This window comes from Amblyomma maculatum, chromosome 1 (assembly GCF_055883805.1).
Source record: "Amblyomma maculatum isolate TAMU_Amacu chromosome 1, ASM5588380v1, whole genome shotgun sequence".
NCBI classification, from domain to species: Eukaryota; Metazoa; Arthropoda; class Arachnida; order Ixodida; family Ixodidae; genus Amblyomma; species Amblyomma maculatum.
In genome coordinates this window covers 120,215,843-120,232,592 of record NC_139344.1, presented here as the reverse complement: position 1 = coordinate 120,232,592, position 16,750 = coordinate 120,215,843, and the positions used below count along the sequence as shown (strand labels likewise).

Genomic DNA, 16,750 nt, shown 5'->3' with positions numbered 1-16,750 from the left:
ATAGAAAAAATCCGCTCAGAAGAGGCAATCGAGATCGCTGCGTTGCGCTGCATGGAGAGCACCGCTGGCAGGGTTGCGGGGCAGCGAAAACGCGACACGAACGAAAACGCGGGGCAGCAAAAATGTGGCACGAACGGAAACGACAAACAAAACATACAAACTCATCGAACCTGATCTTTTCTCCTTAAAAAGGTGCTTTTTGTGGAGGTGATGGCAAATGTAAGATTTATTAAGCTTGCAGACAAAGCAACTATTATTTCTTCTCGTCAAAAGCAGGCACTATTTTTCATCACGGATGTTGGGAGCACAAGCCAGGGCTCTAGCTTTGGCAGTGTTGCACTTGATGTATGAAACGGAGTACAAGTGGTGGCTTGCAAACTTAAAATCTTGCTCTTTTTTAATTATTATTAAATTACCAGTTTCATTCCAGAGACTCATAATTATGATGAAAGTGAACTTTAATGGTGCAAGGGCATCAGAGGCCAAAGAGTGCCAACCAGAAATAACATGTCAACTCAGGTCAATAAAATATGCTGGGTGTTAGGTCCCCAAGGAGTAATAACAAGGTGTATAGGGCCTAATATTCATTCACTGTGTATAATAAAATCTGCAAAAGTTATTGAAAGCCGACATGTACAGGCTTTAAGGAGGGAATACGGAGCTAAAATCCCAGAATTCAGCAAAAAATGTGTATTTACATTTTTTTATGTTTTGGATTATGCATGTGCTAAAGAACCTTCTCACCTGCGCAGTGGCAGAATTAACTTGTTTTGAGAGATGGTGTGCACTCACCAGTGCAAGCATATATGAACGCTGATTTCAAGACACAGCCGCATAGCGGGCAAGAAGCTGAACATGAAGTGTATCCCCAAGTTAGAATGCTTATTTTTCGTGCTCTCTAGTCAAAAAGGACTGCTTTTGCGAGTACAGCAGACAGCTAAAAAGAAAAACAGAAAGAAAGGGCAAATTTTGAGCCATGGCAACAGCGGATTGGCTGGTAAACCGAGACAAGCTCGGTTTGACTAAGAGTGCATGTGACCCTCGAACGCTGGTCTTGCACCACTGGGAGCCTGTCTAACTGAAGTGCTCGACGAAGATGCACGACCAGCAAGCAACCAAGAAAAGTATTTCAAGAGCGCAAATAAGGGCTCTAGATCACTGAAAAGCTGAGACAAAAAGAAACAACTTGAAGAAATCGGCACAGAGCAGTGTCGTGTTGAAAAGGATAGCCCAACGTATGCACCAGGTCACTTTGATATTGTCATGTGCTACGCAACGATGATAGAAAAGAAGTGAAAGTGACTGTGGTGTGAAGAAGAGGCTGACGAAGTGTGAGGAACGTTGGCCTGGCTGCCTGTTTTGCCTCGAGTCCATCCCCCATCATCTGCGTTCATTTGTGAATAAGCTCATCCCAACCGTAACAATATATTTAGCCCCTAAACTTGAATAGCATGTTCTGAAATTTTTAACTCATTTTTCTCAGTTTGCATTTTTTGTAAGAGCATAAGCATTAGGAAAACAAACATTTCCAACCTCTTTTACCAAAGGCTGCTTTCAAGGTGGTTTCTGAATTAAAAGTTTATTGGGAACAAGATAAGGTACCTTCTGGGTTCCAAATTTTAATTATTCCATAAGAAAAAAATTATCGAATATGTGACATACAATGACAACAGAAAAATTAAAATTCATTTTTAAAGTGCTCAGATTTCTAGAAACATGTAATAAAGAACCTGCAATTGGCCTTATCCCGCATAATGAACTACCTAAAAGTTACTTAAGCACGAACGATTAGTACATCCTCGTGATTTTTTAAATGATAGTTTTCCTAAGCTGAGACACTTGATAACTCACCATGACAACTACAACTTCTTTTTCTATTTGTGCTAAGGCAATGAAACTTAGAATGTATTGTAATAAGACGAAGATAAGCCATCCCTGAAAATTATCAAAATTCATCAAACAGTTCAAATCAAAACTCCTCATTACATTTCTTACACAGGCAAGAAGTGCAAGGCCCTTGACAAGCTGGAATAAAAAAAAAAAACTCGGTCATCTTCTTCAGCTAAGGAACAAACTGAGGTCCATATTTGTATAAAAATTTCATGTAAAAAAACCTAATTTTGATAAAAATTCAAATTATAACTGTTTTCAAAGAAAACAATATATTGTCAACAAAGAAAACAAGTGCATGGGTATTTTATTTATGTACAACTCTAGGAAATAACATCCGATTTCTTGTTCTGGCCTCCGATAGATGATTAAAACATCGATATTCAGTCACCACATCTCGAGCAATGCAATGCCAGAGCGTTGCTTAAAGAACCCCTGAACAGGATATGGCATTTTAAACAAATAAGCCCAAAGCTTCGATCAGGTATCGGAGATAGTCTCTGCAAAATACTACAACTATGCGCATGCCGGAAAGCAGCAAAAATACTAATAGAAGTTCTCTCGTGCTTCCCTACGAAAGCCAGTTTCCCTGCTCTTTACTCTGGCTGCTGAACCTAGATGGTGACGTCAATACCCAAGACTGTGTGAGCTTATCCATCTCTCTTAATAACGGGTGAAGAGTAGGCGGAGACCAGTAATTGTGTGAGCTGCTCACTGCGTGCTTCTCTCTCGCCAGTTTCATTGCCATGCATGCAGTTTCCCTACTTCTGCGGCTGTTCTGTGTGCTACACCGTTCCTAAAGCCTTCCTACCGACATTACACCTCCCGCCAAACGCGAGGGAGGGAGGAAGGAGAATCTGGCTTGCAGAAGCATGGCGGAATTTAGACGGTCAGGCAGGAGAGGGAAAACCCTCTGCAAGGGAACAGGAGGAGAGAAACACCACAGAATCGGTCGATTGCGGTGGCTGTAACTGCACTACTAATTGCTCTTTTCAAAAAGTGTTTGCTGCTTTACATTCCAGGGGCGAAGTCTCACAGTCACCATGAGAGGAAATATTTTCGACCAGAGGGTGGACTGAGGCCCTTTAAAGATATGAATGCATTGCATATATATGTGTCCTATTCTCAACCAGCACAAAGCTACTTCCCCAAATATGTCTCGTTTTTCTATGATATATCTTCCTATTCTTGGCTTTACTACATGTAGTTTGTTTTCAGTTGCTGTATAACATTTCTCTTGCCACTGTTGCCAAATCGCATTCGTAATGTGTGGTTTGAGGTCATGCCATGTATTTTCTCAATGTCTGTAGTATTCTAGAGCGGTTGAAACGGTAAATTTGCCAGCTGCCTCTACCTGGAATGTGTCGATGACTGGGCACACAACACATGGTAATTTCAAGCTTTGTTCTATGAGCATACACAAGGTTGTGGAAGAGAAAGTTTGCTGCTGGGTTCTTATTCCATTTCCCTCATAAAGAGGTTACCATGCTTAGGGAATCTGTGTATAGAGAGTCTGTAAATGACAGATGTGCATAATTTTTTCTCCATGTCTTACAGCTGGCAGGATACCACAACACTTGGCAGTGAATATAATTCTGAGTTTGTTCCTTTCTTTCTTTATTTAGAGAACTGGGGTTCATGTGCTGCACAAGAGACCAGAAAAGACTTGGAGGCGTCAGTGCAAAACTCAATGTACCTGCACTTCGCCTGCAAGGACACAAACTGCTGCTGCATAGCAGTGTTTTTCTACCTTGAGAAACGACATTTCGCAATTTACAGCTTTACAGCCTGCATTTCCCAAGGAGTAATTACATCATTTGCAGAGGTCATTTGAACACTGAAACATTGAGGTTTTCAATATGCATGGCCAATCTGATGGGGTATTAAGGATCACAGCTTCGCTGCACGAGTGGTGCGCTTGCTCTTCGAAAGGGGAAGTTTTGCACGTGTAGATTGGCTGCAAATCTGTTTGTGCAGTTGCATGCTTTCTCCTTTGTGCTTAGAACACTTACACATGCTCAGGGAATTAAAAAAAAGAATAATGAAAATAACCTTTATTTAAACACAAAATAAGTGTCCTGAAGGCGAAATGCGAGGATGAAGAGAAAAACAAAAACATTCACGGAATGCACCTACCAACTGCTCACTAAGTTATGGTTAACATAATTTGTTTAATTTGGTTAATAACTTTCACTGAGATAAGCGGTTGTTCGGTTGTTATATTTATTTTAATGCTATCAAAGCGCACATGCATCCCGAAAGCACAGCTATCGCTGATAAGCAAATGCTTGTTAATGCGCAAGACAACATTTTGGCTTTTAACTACTATTTTTTTCTAAATTGCGTTTGGCCACATGAACACTTATCAGTAAATGACGATAATGGAGAAATGTCCAGTCACTAAATGTTACAATTCCATGCAAAATTTTGACAAACAAATATGGCTGCAATAAATGATGCCATATTTTTCAATAGGATAAAAATCTGGTCTAGACGGAGGCCATTCATGATGAAATTTTGTAGGCGCGTGTCCTCTTTCGCTGTACTTGTAAAGTGTGGAAGCCAAAATTTTCATTGTGAACATTTTTTTTTCAGCATTAACGGCCATACCCTCAAAAACAACAGCTTACAATAAGCAGTGGCAAATGCAGTTGCAAGGCTGGCTCAGTGACTCAATGTGCTCTGCCGGCGACCGCCAGGAGAGAGTGGTGGCGCTGGTGCAGTGGCAGCAAACTTCAGGTGCGCTTCCCTATTCTGGTGGCCAAAACAGTTGTGTGCTAGTTATGTCAAAAAGAAAGTGACAAGATGGATGCATTGGTGAGGTAGGACCTTTCTAGCATAAGTTATGCCTGTAAACTTTATCATTCCAGTGACCAACGGTATTTGAAAAGCACCAGTAGTGCGCCGAAGCCCAAGGTGGTACACTGGGCCAAGCATCTTTAGGGCGGACACTGATGCTGGCTTGTACACTTTCGAGCAAAAGTCAATGCGTGACAGGACTAGACTATTCAGGAGACTCAAGAGACAGTCGTAGTCCATATCTCATGGCTGATGGCATCGGATTTTTAGCAGTTTCATTGCTTTCACATATTTTATTTGATGTGCACTATTTGATGTGCATGATGAAGGAAAGGTTTTCATCAACTACTGCACCCAAAAATAGGTGATCTTTATGAGCAGCAAGGCTCCGACTACATATTCAGTAGATGTTAGGTCCAGGCCTGATGCCACATTGCTTAGGAAGTAGTATGCAGACAGTCTTTTCACATTTAAATTTGAACCCACTGTCATCAGCCCCTAGTTCAATCTGCAGAGAATCATAATTAGTGCGAACACTGTAAAGCATTTGTTCTGTACACTGAAAAAATTTCGCACCGACCTTCAAACCCATCAATTTTTCTCGTTCCTTTAATGCAGCCACTGCAGCTACTGAGATCACTGCAGAATTACTACATCTGTCCAGATAACTACGGGTGGCCCAAGTGGTGAACAATTTCATTGCCTTCTTAGCCAAAGAATGTGGGAAAAAAAGTCTCACCGCTGTTGGGCTGACTGCCACCACTGCCATTGGCACTGGCAAAGCCTGCTGCTGGAAGAGGAAAGCCAATCAGCTGCAACCTGGCAGCCACATCCTTCACTTTCTTCGTAAGCCACGCAAGGCACTTAGATTCATTGTAGCGGTACGCTCGGTCCTCGCCAAGCTCTGGGCAGCATGCATGGATAATGGTAGAAAGAAAGGGATAATGGCCTGTATGAATCAAGGACAAGGAACAGTCGCACTGAGGCAGCCTAGTGCCCAACCACAAAAAAGTGCAGCAAGTGCTACTTTAACAGCCTCCTTGCACAAACGTTAAGTCCAAAAGCAACTAAGGCAGAATTCTGATAAGTGAAGCAACACAGCACAACCATGTAATGTCAATGTTCCAGAGCAGTGCAGAATAAGCCTGTACCTTTGAAACACTGATGTATAGCCTTGTGGACACACCTAACTATACTGACATTTCATGATTTCTCCATAAAGGTCTGCATGGCCATGGGAAATCAGAATTTGTGTCCGATAAGCTGGGTGATCTGCACACACAATGCCACTTCTGGTGACCTCCGCACTAAGAAAGGTGGCTCATTCACACTCGATCATGAAGGTTTTTCGCATCCACCTACTCACTCACACCCACATCCACTTACTGCTAAGTTTTTTTTTCCATGCATTCTTCAAGAAGGCAGTGTGGTTTTAGATTTTTTTTTCTTACAACAGCAAAGGCGATTAGAGATTTACTGATAAAGCCAATGCTTTCTAGCAATTAATGTAGCCTTTATTCCAACTTTCCTCCCCTAGCATAGCCTGGTGTTTCCACATCACCCCCCCCCCCCCCCCCCCGCCCTCCCATCACTAGATGCAGTAATAAGCCGATTGAGGCCATGCTGGACATTTCGGCCAACTTTGAAGTGTTGTCATTAAAAGAATGGGGCTCCTTGCCCCATCTTTCACTTTACAGACATGTACAGAGTTTATCACACTTGTCTAGAGCACTCGGCAGTAATGTGTGGAAGAAATAAAGCAAAATTCTGAAGCACCAAGTAATTTCGCCCCGCCGCGGTGGTGCAGTGGTAAGACGCCCGACTACTGTGCCAGAGTACCCGGGTTCGATCCAAACCGCCACCGGCTGCGTTTTGATGGAAGCGAAACGAAGAGCAGTCTGTGTGCTGTGCAATGTCAGCACCCGTTAAACATCCCCAGGTGGTCGAAACTATTCTGTAGCCCTCCACTATGGCCCCTCTCTCTCTCTTTTCACTTTAACTTTCACTTTCCTTCCTTCCTTCCCTTTAGGTGCGGTTCAAGTGTCCACAGAAACAAGTGTGACAGACAGTGCACCTTTCCCGTATTGTGAATCAATTATTTGATTTATGTATTTCAATTGGATTGCACTCATAGAACATGTGCTCAAGGGCAGGCAAAGAGACCTGTGAACAGCATGGGTACAAGCTCCTTGCCAAATGTAAAAAATCCTCAAAAATGTTCTGCTTTGCTTGCTCCACTCCAGACCGCTCGAGCGCTATAGGCAAGTGTGATCGACTCTGTGACTCCGCACCTATTCCCACACTTGCTGCTGATATGATGAGTGGCCCTTACCAATGATATATAGTCAGCGTGACCTAGGATGCCAACCTTTACTGCCTACACTTCGAGAGTTTTGTGCTCACTGGTGTATAGAAATAAAAGGGAGCTGCTAAACAGCTTCTCTTCAAAAAAATATCTAGCAATTGTGATTGATGGCATCTTAAGCTACCACACCAAAATATTCCTGGGTTACAATATGTTTCTTACTGTCTATCAATGCAGTATCTTTCCTTTTTCGCCCCGCCACAGTGCATGGTTCTGTGGCTAGAGCAATCGTCTACCAAACCAGGGGACGGATGTTCTGTCCCGGCTGTAACAGCTAAGAGGCTGTCAGCACATGTTAAAGGGACACTGCAGCACTTTTTGCAAAAATTGGGCTTTCAGCAGAAACCCAGTTTTTCATGCTGCGAACTCGAATATCAGATTGAAATTAGGCAGAAGAAAGTAAAATTACCTTTTTTTTAACGAAAATATGCAGCCCACGTGACGGGGCTCACCGCGAGTAGCGCCGCCGCCTGTGATTGGTCAAGACGTCGCGTGACGAGATTTTGAAGACCGGGGAAGCTGCCGATGCTGCTCCTTCGCTGCGCTGTGTGCCGATCGCAGCTCTTTGCGACTTTGTGAATGTCATTATGGCATGCCATTTCTACACAAATGACCATCATGATTTTCACCGCATGTATCCGTGCCAGATGCGCCCACAAACGATGCAGCACTTCCATTGTGGGGAGTGTAGGTTTGGCACGAAAACTTGCTTTCGTTAGAGTAGGACATTTTGAAAAGTAGTGTGTGTCATTATTAGCAGAAACTACATGGCCCTCAGCGAAACCTCAGCGCGCATATCCCTGGGAAGGAAGGGCAGCGAACAATTAATGCCCTAGCCAACTACTGCCTCAGGCCTCCCGCCCTGCCCGAAAGGTCACTGTTGTGATAAGTGGACCAATGACTTGGTGTACTAAATCCTGCTTGAGTGCCAGTTGTACCTTGGGGGAAACAAAGAATTTTATAGAAATGGTGAAGCAGTACACAGCTGCCACCAGACAAATGAACAACATGCAATGCATGCAAGGCATTGGCGGGGCCATTGTGCTGGAGACCAAGTCAAATGCGCGCAGAATGCTGCTTGAGTCATAGGACATTTAGCAGACGTATCATACTCTCACAATACACGCTCAGTGAAATGACGGCTGGGGTATGTTGAAAGCCAAGCTGCAGCTCCTCCGCATCCATACCTTCACGAGAAAACCATGTTCCGAAATGTGCTTTATTGCAAGAGCCTTGTCATTTTCATTTCTAAATTAATTTGGATCCCCAAACAAGACAGGACTATAAAAAATGATGAGGCAACAACGGGTGCAAAATCACAAGGCCATATATGAACAACTTTGATGATTGCTTGCTTGGACGTATCAAAGAAAACCTCGCAAATAATGCTCCCGTAAGGATTCCAGGAGCATATTAGGCACGTGCCATGCTGGAAAGGTTCTCACAAGGCCTTCACAACCTAGCTGCGGCACAGCAGAGGGCTCTTCTTAATCATCTGCTAGTTCACAAAAATCATCAGCGCGTGCTGCTGATGCGTTGTCTATGTTTAGCACCGATGCTGTCTGCCCATCCCATCGCGAGATTGCACTCCATGAACGGATCGCAATCAACGCTAAACACAATGGTTCATATACAAATGAGACCTGAATAGTCAGAAAGTAATGGAGCTATGAAGTACAAGCATTACCTCCCTTTTCTTCCTTTAATAACCACGGTTCTAGGAAATAGTGACTGTCCCGACTCTTTTGTGCAAGGAAATAGAAGGAACCGCGTCATGGTTCAGCCATGCCTTTTTGTCAGAGCCCTATAAAAATCACATTAGGAACAAACTGCATATAGTCACAGTCACGAAACTGCTTTGAGTAGAATGCTTCCTTTAGTTGGCTTGAATTTATCTCGCTTCTAAGCAACGCCGCATTGTGCCGCGAGCTTTTAACACAATAGAAGATTATATCGTCGCGCCCACAGCTGTTCGTGCATCCGAATACATGCAAAGTTGTGTTGTATCAGGTGCAAAACACTAAGTTGACGAGTTTTGTACGTCCACAACGCACGCAAGACGAGGAACAGCGCACGCCGAAAACCCCCTCCGTTGGCTCTGAATGCCTCCGGCTCCTCACAGTGACGTCACGACGGACAGAAAAGCTAGGTTTCTCTCTCCGCTTTCCTCCTCTGTAGCAGTTGATGAGCGTGGCGCGACAAATTTGAATTGCACGTATTCAGTCGACGATTGCGCAGGTGTTTTACGTATAATCGAAAAAATAACTTCACAGATTCAAAAATCTATAGTATTGGCACATTTGAAAACAACTGCAGTGTCCCTTTAAAGGACCTCAAGTGGTAGATATTACCCAGAGCCCTCCACTACAATTTGAGCTCCATAAGCCATCTTTCGTTCTTCACTTTGTCTTTTCTATGCTAATTCCTTGAATACTAGAGTTGACAGTAGCTCTTCTTTTTATATTTTTCACATCTCCTATGCAAGGGTAGACATGTTGAGCAGTCAAAAGAGGCATCTACCTCCTTGAACACTACTTTCAGGCATTTCTATCATTGACATATATATGTATTTTGACCGGACTGTCTTTTCATTTAAAGTTCCTGTTTTACTAATGTTGTCCACACAGCCCAATGAAATCAACTACTCGAGTAATGCAAGCTAGTATACACAGCTAGCATTAAGAAAGCATGCTAGCTCCAGCCAGAAAGCTTAAAACTAAAAGCAAAGCACTGTACGATGAAAAACTTTTCGGAAGCCCCACTCTTAAGGGTTATGACATGTCAGGGCTAATGGCTCTCATCTGCGACTCCCCTTGAGGATCCTTGTTCGCATAATGCCCTTTACTACTTGCTTGATCATTAATTCCTTAATTTGTACATGTATTATCTCCCACATATTCTTTATCATATAGCCTTAAGCTACCATATTATGTGAAAGACCACCTGATATAGTTCGATGTCAGCAGCAAAAGAGTACTGTTAGCAGATATGCTCTAGACTAAGGCTGTCTACAGGGCACATACCATTTCACTGTTAATACTACACTCATATGACCACTTCCATAACAAAAAGCAGACACACCTTTAACATCTGCAACATGATGCATGTGATCACCGCAGGAACTGACGACTTCCAGCAACACACAGTTCTCCACACAATTCCGGAGTGGCAGGAACCTGTCCCTGTGCTAATATCATAGACAATCGGTTGATCCTTTTGCATTTCAGCTGAATGTAATCAATAAAGCACAACCGTAAAATGTTCGACAAAGCTTGTATTAAATAACTGCGAAAAAAGTGAATAAGATGGGACAAGAAATGGCACCAAAAACAATGCAAGTACTGAAAACCAACTGGTGTGTTATTCCAGAGGCGCATAATATAAGCTTAGAAAACACCCGGAAAAGGCCATGCAGTGCTGCACACACTCCCTAAGAACTCATGTGACTGCTTAAAGTAAAGCATTAGATGACAGCACACATTGCCTGTATGCCTTTTCCTATGTCTTCCTTTGCCCCAATCTAAAAATGCTCAAGTAGCACTAACTCTGCGGCCCTCAGCAGGTTCGTTAAAGAGCTATAAGAGCCTTCAAGATACCAAGACATGAGCTGTATGTTAGTATACTACCTTGTAGAGGAGGGCCAAGGCAAAGAAGAGGGCATCCATTGGAGTGGCTATGTACACTGAGCCATCTGTTCACAAAAACAGTAGTACAGTATATCAATATGATAGCCTCATAGAGAAGAGCACAAGTAAAAAGTTGGTTTGGTTTATGGGGTTTAACGTCCCAAAGCGACTCAGGCTATGAGAGACGCCATTGTAGAGGGCTGCGGAAATTTCGACCCCCTGGGGCTCATTAACGTGCACCGACACCGTACAGTACACGAGCACTTTGCTTTTCACCTCCATCAAAAAGTGCAACCTTGGGCACAGTGGCCAAGTGTCCTAACCATCGCACCGCTGCGGTGGGGGACAAGTAAAAGAATGAAACAATGCAGAGTAAAAGTATGCTGGACAACACATAGTAAAAGGAGCAGAATTAATAGTAAAAATCGGCATTAACTATGATCTACCATAGAGCCATTACCTCCCAACAATGCAAAAGTAGTTTCTAAAGCCCTCCAAGTTACAGTTTATTTTGACGTGATGGAAATAATTAAGCTATGCACACTACCAAAATGTCGCTGAATGGGTTTAGAATAATGAATGAATCAATCAATTATAAGAAAGGCAAATTCACACTTACTGATAACATCCCCAGTTCATTACAATGAAGAAGGTGGCTAGCTATATGAAGTTTTATGGCGCATAAGTGGCTATGGCCATCACATGCCAAATACAAGGTTAAGCAGCGTACTGCGTTAAGTAACAATTTTTTATATCTATAGATGGCTTAAAACATTGCCTTGCTTAAAAAACATAAAACATGTGAAAATCAACAACAGTTGGTTCGTCTAAAAGCATCATTGGATGAAATGGGATGTGGTGAGTGTAAAATATAGTAAAATATTTTCCCTCAGTTCTTCGAGTTTTGTGCATGTGATTAGAACGTTAACTACTGTGAGCTCACCACAACAAACTTCACAAACAGGCTGGTCTTTCTTCATTAGTAAAGAATTAGTATGTGTAATATGTGTGTGTCTTAAACGTAGAGGACAAAGTTACGTTGATGAAACATCCCTGGTATTGACACGATTTCGCTGTTTGCTTTCTTTCTCCAAGCACCTTGCCAATTGGCTCTCAGTGTGCTGAGTATTAGCTTTGTGCAATGCCTGTAAGGCATGTTCAATGTTTTATTCTCACGGCTCTGGCCCAGGTAGCAATCCATCTGCCCTCTCATTACCCCTGATCCCGAAGCAAATAGAGACCCAGCAGAATTTTATGGTGTGTTTCAGCATTGTGATTTTTACTATGTTGTGCATTATGCTTCCTATTAATGGCTTAACAGCATTTCCAGGGTTTAATGTGGAGATAACACTAAGGGAATCCATATATAAGATGCTGTTTTTGATGTTCTTGTTTGCTATTTTTTCTACGCCAACACAGAAGGCATAACATTCAGCAGTCAAAAGTGATGCATACCAAGGCAACCATGTATTTTCAATTTTCTGCTTTGTCATGCATATTGTATTTCCTACACAGACTTCAGTTCTTGATTACATCTGTATAAAATACACTCCCATATATATTTTGTGTGCATGTGTGCGTGCGTGTGTGTGTGTGTGTGTGTGTGTGTGTGTGTGTGTGTGTGTGTGTGTGTGTGTGTGAGAGAGAGAGAGAGAGAGAGAGAGAGAGAGAGAGAGAGAGAGAGAGAGAGAGAGGGGGGGGGGGGGGTCACAAACTGTGGATAGAGAGTACCACGGTGGGAGTGATTCACGTTTTCGGACAATACTTGGCATTTCACTCTGTTTTGGTAGGGATCGTATCTTAAAGAAATGAGTACATGTTAAAGCAGTTCTTCAACTTTCCAAAGCAACTAGGCTCATTTGTGTTTGCCCGTCAATCCCGTGCCATATTCGAATATGGCGCAGGATTGACGACGGAAGAGTGGTGTTCATATAAGCATTAAATGAGGGTCTTGTTAAAGGTTGTTTACGTTAGGGTGCTAATGTGTCTTAAACGCAAAAGGCATAAAGTTACTTTGATGAAACATCCCTGGTATTTGTATGCATACACAGCTTCCTAGTGCAGCATGCTTCGACAAGATTGCCTTCAAATATTTGATGGGGATAACGTGCAGCCATGGAGCACAAGGAAATATATGGCAGATAGACAAAATCGTAACCAGTTAAGTTCGTTCTAGCTGGTTTATGAACCATTCCTAGTTAGTGACAGCTGAAACCAACTGGAAATTGCTCAGACAAGCGTATAAGTTACTGAATTCAAATACTTTCCGAAATGCAGCACCTTCCGGTCGATTATCACTTTACCAGTAAGCTAAATTGTACAAGCTGGAAAGACAAAATGTCAGAAATAGAAAAACAGTTGTTTCGGCATTTTCGGCTCACGTGTTTAGCACTATGTTTCAGGACTAGGCTAGCCAAAATAGGGCATTTTTAGGCATGAATGTTGAAAATATGCATTCACAGCCACTAACCATTGAAAAATAGGCATTTATAGGCACAATAAAATTTGCAGTAAACATATTCTCAACACCTAATTCATGCTCATATGTAACAATGATGTGCCTACGATGCGCAGAAAAAAATTGGCATTTGCCTAAAATCCGGTCTGTATCGATAACATTTCAATATTGTGCCCAACTTGTAAGCAGTGAAGTCCTTGCTATAGAACTAAAAGGTCCCTGAGCATCCTCGGTTGAAAAATTTGCTGCACTCCAGAAGTACCCAGGCGTTGTCACTGAAACACATAGCTGCATTTTTTTTCAAATACTAATTTAAAACCCAATAACAACTGGTGCAACCAAGCAATTTTGCCATGCATCTCTCTCTCATACTCTCATAATCAGTTCCTTTCATTCATTCGGGCAGCAAGCCCTCGCAAACAAAATTTCTTTTTGTGCTGCGTTTTTATGAGCCTCACCTTGCTGGGTTTTTTTTTTTCTTGCTTTTTTTTTTTTTGTCTCCCAGCCTAGCTATACACATGAAACACAGTATTGAAGAGCAGGCACAAAGAAACACACAAGCAGCCTTGTGATGAGACAATGTGCCCGCATTCATGGTAAGAAGAAATGGACATCATCAAAAGGCAGAGTTGCCCATAAAAAAAAATGAAGTAACAATGAAACGCAGCTTGCTGTGGCATCAGGGCAAAAACTGGGTACCAGCGTGGGAGATGAGCAGGGTGGAGAATGAAAGGCCTTTTTTTTTTAATATTCCCCACATTACAGAGTGGCTCTAACATTTTGCACAGACGATCACAGCAGCCTGGTCTATGCACTGGGGATGTTTATCATATACAAAGTTGTAATACCAATGCAAACTGCATCGGGACTAGAATAAAAATCTTCAATTATCCTTACATTTGACTAATATTTCCTTTTTAACACTATCATGTAAACTCATACTTAAAGGCAACAATATAGGCCAAAAGTTTCCACTCATCCCATCAACCTACTCTGCTGTGTCCATGTATGTTTCATTTTAGTCAATATGTAGAAGTCATGAACTCACAAAGCAAGAAGTGCTGCTAAGCAAGCTTGACTGAGGTGTTTTACTAAAAAGAGCTGTAAAAGCACACAAAAAGATTGGTACACAATGAGTAGTGCACAAATGTTGAATTTAATTTGCCAGCGAAAGCAGTCTTTGCACACTCTCTGCAGAAGACAAGCAATAGTATATCCCATTTGCATAACAAATCTATTGACACACTTAAGCTTATACTAAACGAAATGAGCCCAGAACTTTCCAACCTTTACTACATAATTATTTAAATTACTCCAATGGCACCAATCTGCTCAGCTTCAGGTGGTTGAAATTAACAAAGAGCCCTCCATTACGGCATCCTTCATAGCTCATGTTGCTTTGAAACGTTAAACCCCAATATACCATACCATATAACAATACTACATAATGCAATATGCCATTCAAATTACACATAAAGAGTACACCAAAAGTAACACCCATGTGTATTTGCAGCAAAAAGTTTTGGAGGCCAGAAATACTTTGTTTCTGTGAAACAAGAGATCATCGAAAACCAGTTATCCCTTGCTTCTAATTTTGATGCATAATAAAGATATCTACAGCAGTGCATAATACTATCCAAGGTGAAATCCAAACTGGTAAAACTGGTTTAAGGCATAAGTGCAGTTGACTCCAACTGGAACTCAACTAGGAACCAACTCCAATCAACTAGGAATTGTTTTTAAACCAGTCTGACCCATTAGGATGTCCACCCATTTTAAGAGGAAAAGAAAAGGCAGGAAAGAAAGTGGAAGATGCACTTTGAACCTCTTGAGAAAAAATAAAAAGAAAAGAAGAAAAACTTATGGAGTGACGATAGCTTTACTTTCTTAGAAAAGCAGATCTGGGCTATTTAGTGCAGCCTGCTGTTGAGTTGAAAAGCACGAAATAAATGGCCGACAGGAATTTTTTAAGCAGACATGAAAAGCTTATTCATTATCATAACATGATTTCCATAACGTCCCATGTGCATTTCTCATGTGTAATGTTACCTTCTTGCTATGTAGCAATAAGCCAAGTAGCAACTTTACCTTTGCCAACAATTTTATCAGCTGTCCACGATTCATGCTCCTTTTGGTATTTTACCAGCTCCAGGTAGTCACCCGAGTCAGTTCCCATGAACATTGAGAGTTCATCTAAAGAAAAAAGTAAGGGAATAATAATAATAATAATAATAATAATAATAATAATAATAATAATAATAATAATAATAATAATAATAATACCCTTTTGACATGCAATGTAACATACTCATACTATTTCAACGAGAAAAAACACAGTGAAAAATTGCAAAGACTGGACCATCATCATGGCACCTGTGGCGTAATAGCAAAATTTCTTTCTTGTCATCAAAAAAACTACCGATTTGACTATCATTTCATGGGCAACGATAACACAAAGATATGTTACCTGTATTTGGACGGGGCAGTAATAAAAGGCGATGTCTTCGCACCCTTCCTGTGGCGAGCTCACCTAGAGCAAAACAGGACAGTAAAAAAAGAAGCGTACTTGCTTGGCAACTTGAACTAGTTCAGCATTAGGACAGGGAGAGTGGTTCAAAGCAATACTTCAAGCGACAGGAACCACAATTAATTCATGAAAACTGTTACAAGCAGTAATAAGATAAGAAAAATTATCTCGCAAAAAGTAACCGAAACAGCTTAATGAACGCCGTGTTACATGAAAATGCTGATGCAAATACGCATAACGCAAAAGCAAGGGCGGCATTGCAGCCTTTATCTCACGCACTTGGCAGTATGAACAATCTTGGCTCCGTGCCATCTTCTGAAAATTTTTCTTCGCTCTTAAGCTTGCGGGACATCCCGATAAACGATCTCCAGCGGCTAAGAAAGGCAAGCAAACGTGCAGTTTGGGTGGTTTTGAAATCTCCAACCGGCAATTTAGATGGATGACCAATGACCATGTGGGTGTCGAATTTGACTATGCCGCCATTAACCACGATAATGTCAATGATGATGACAATGATGAAAACAGGAACGAATGAGACACCTTACAAATATTTGTGCACTGCGGTGCCAAAATAGAAATTAACAAAATAAGCTGGAATTAGTAATAGAGGAGATAAATAAGTAAACGTTTTTTACAGTCAACCGTCCTCTAACAGGGCATACAGGTAAACGGGTAAACTCGCACGCCCACAGCCGCACCCGCACTCAAGCAATGATTAGCTTGTGTAGCTTGTGGCCACTTACACCCACGTACCAGAAAACACAGCAGCGAAATGAAAACGCGACGGCGAAATCGAACTAAAAGGCGCGCAGGGTCAGAGAAAGCCATCTTAAACAACATCCGGAAAATTCTCTAGAATCGTCTTATGGGGTGCAGGGACGTTGCTGTGCAGTTCAACTTGGAACTGGTGACTTTTTTTTTGTTTTTTGCCTGCTTAATTAAGCGAACGAAATCGTGTTATTGGTTTTATCAGCAGTCGAGTGTGCAAACTACCAAACATACATGACAAAGACGAGCACTCTTTCAAGGTTCTGCGGTTCTGCCTAGGGGAATTCGCAACCAATCACGGGGAAAGAAAGGAACGG

General features: G+C 41.9%; 1 protein-coding gene across 1 annotated transcript in view; it reads right to left on the bottom strand.

The window, feature by feature from the left end:
- LOC146203729 (ribonuclease H2 subunit B-like) overlaps window positions 1–16,695 on the bottom strand; it is a 38,656-nt gene extending 21,961 nt beyond the window's left edge. Inside the window, exons 1-6 of the mRNA XM_084588900.1 lie at window positions 16,668–16,695; window positions 15,606–15,668; window positions 15,227–15,331; window positions 10,681–10,745; window positions 10,136–10,241; window positions 5,429–5,593 (exon numbers count right to left, since the gene is read on the bottom strand). Of these exons, the coding sequence (XP_084445026.1) occupies window positions 5,429–5,593; window positions 10,136–10,241; window positions 10,681–10,745; window positions 15,227–15,320 (430 nt within the window). The 5' untranslated portion in view covers window positions 15,321–15,331; window positions 15,606–15,668; window positions 16,668–16,695. The remainder of the gene's footprint in view (window positions 1–5,428; window positions 5,594–10,135; window positions 10,242–10,680; window positions 10,746–15,226; window positions 15,332–15,605; window positions 15,669–16,667) is intronic.
- Window positions 16,696–16,750: the final 55 nt, after the last annotated feature.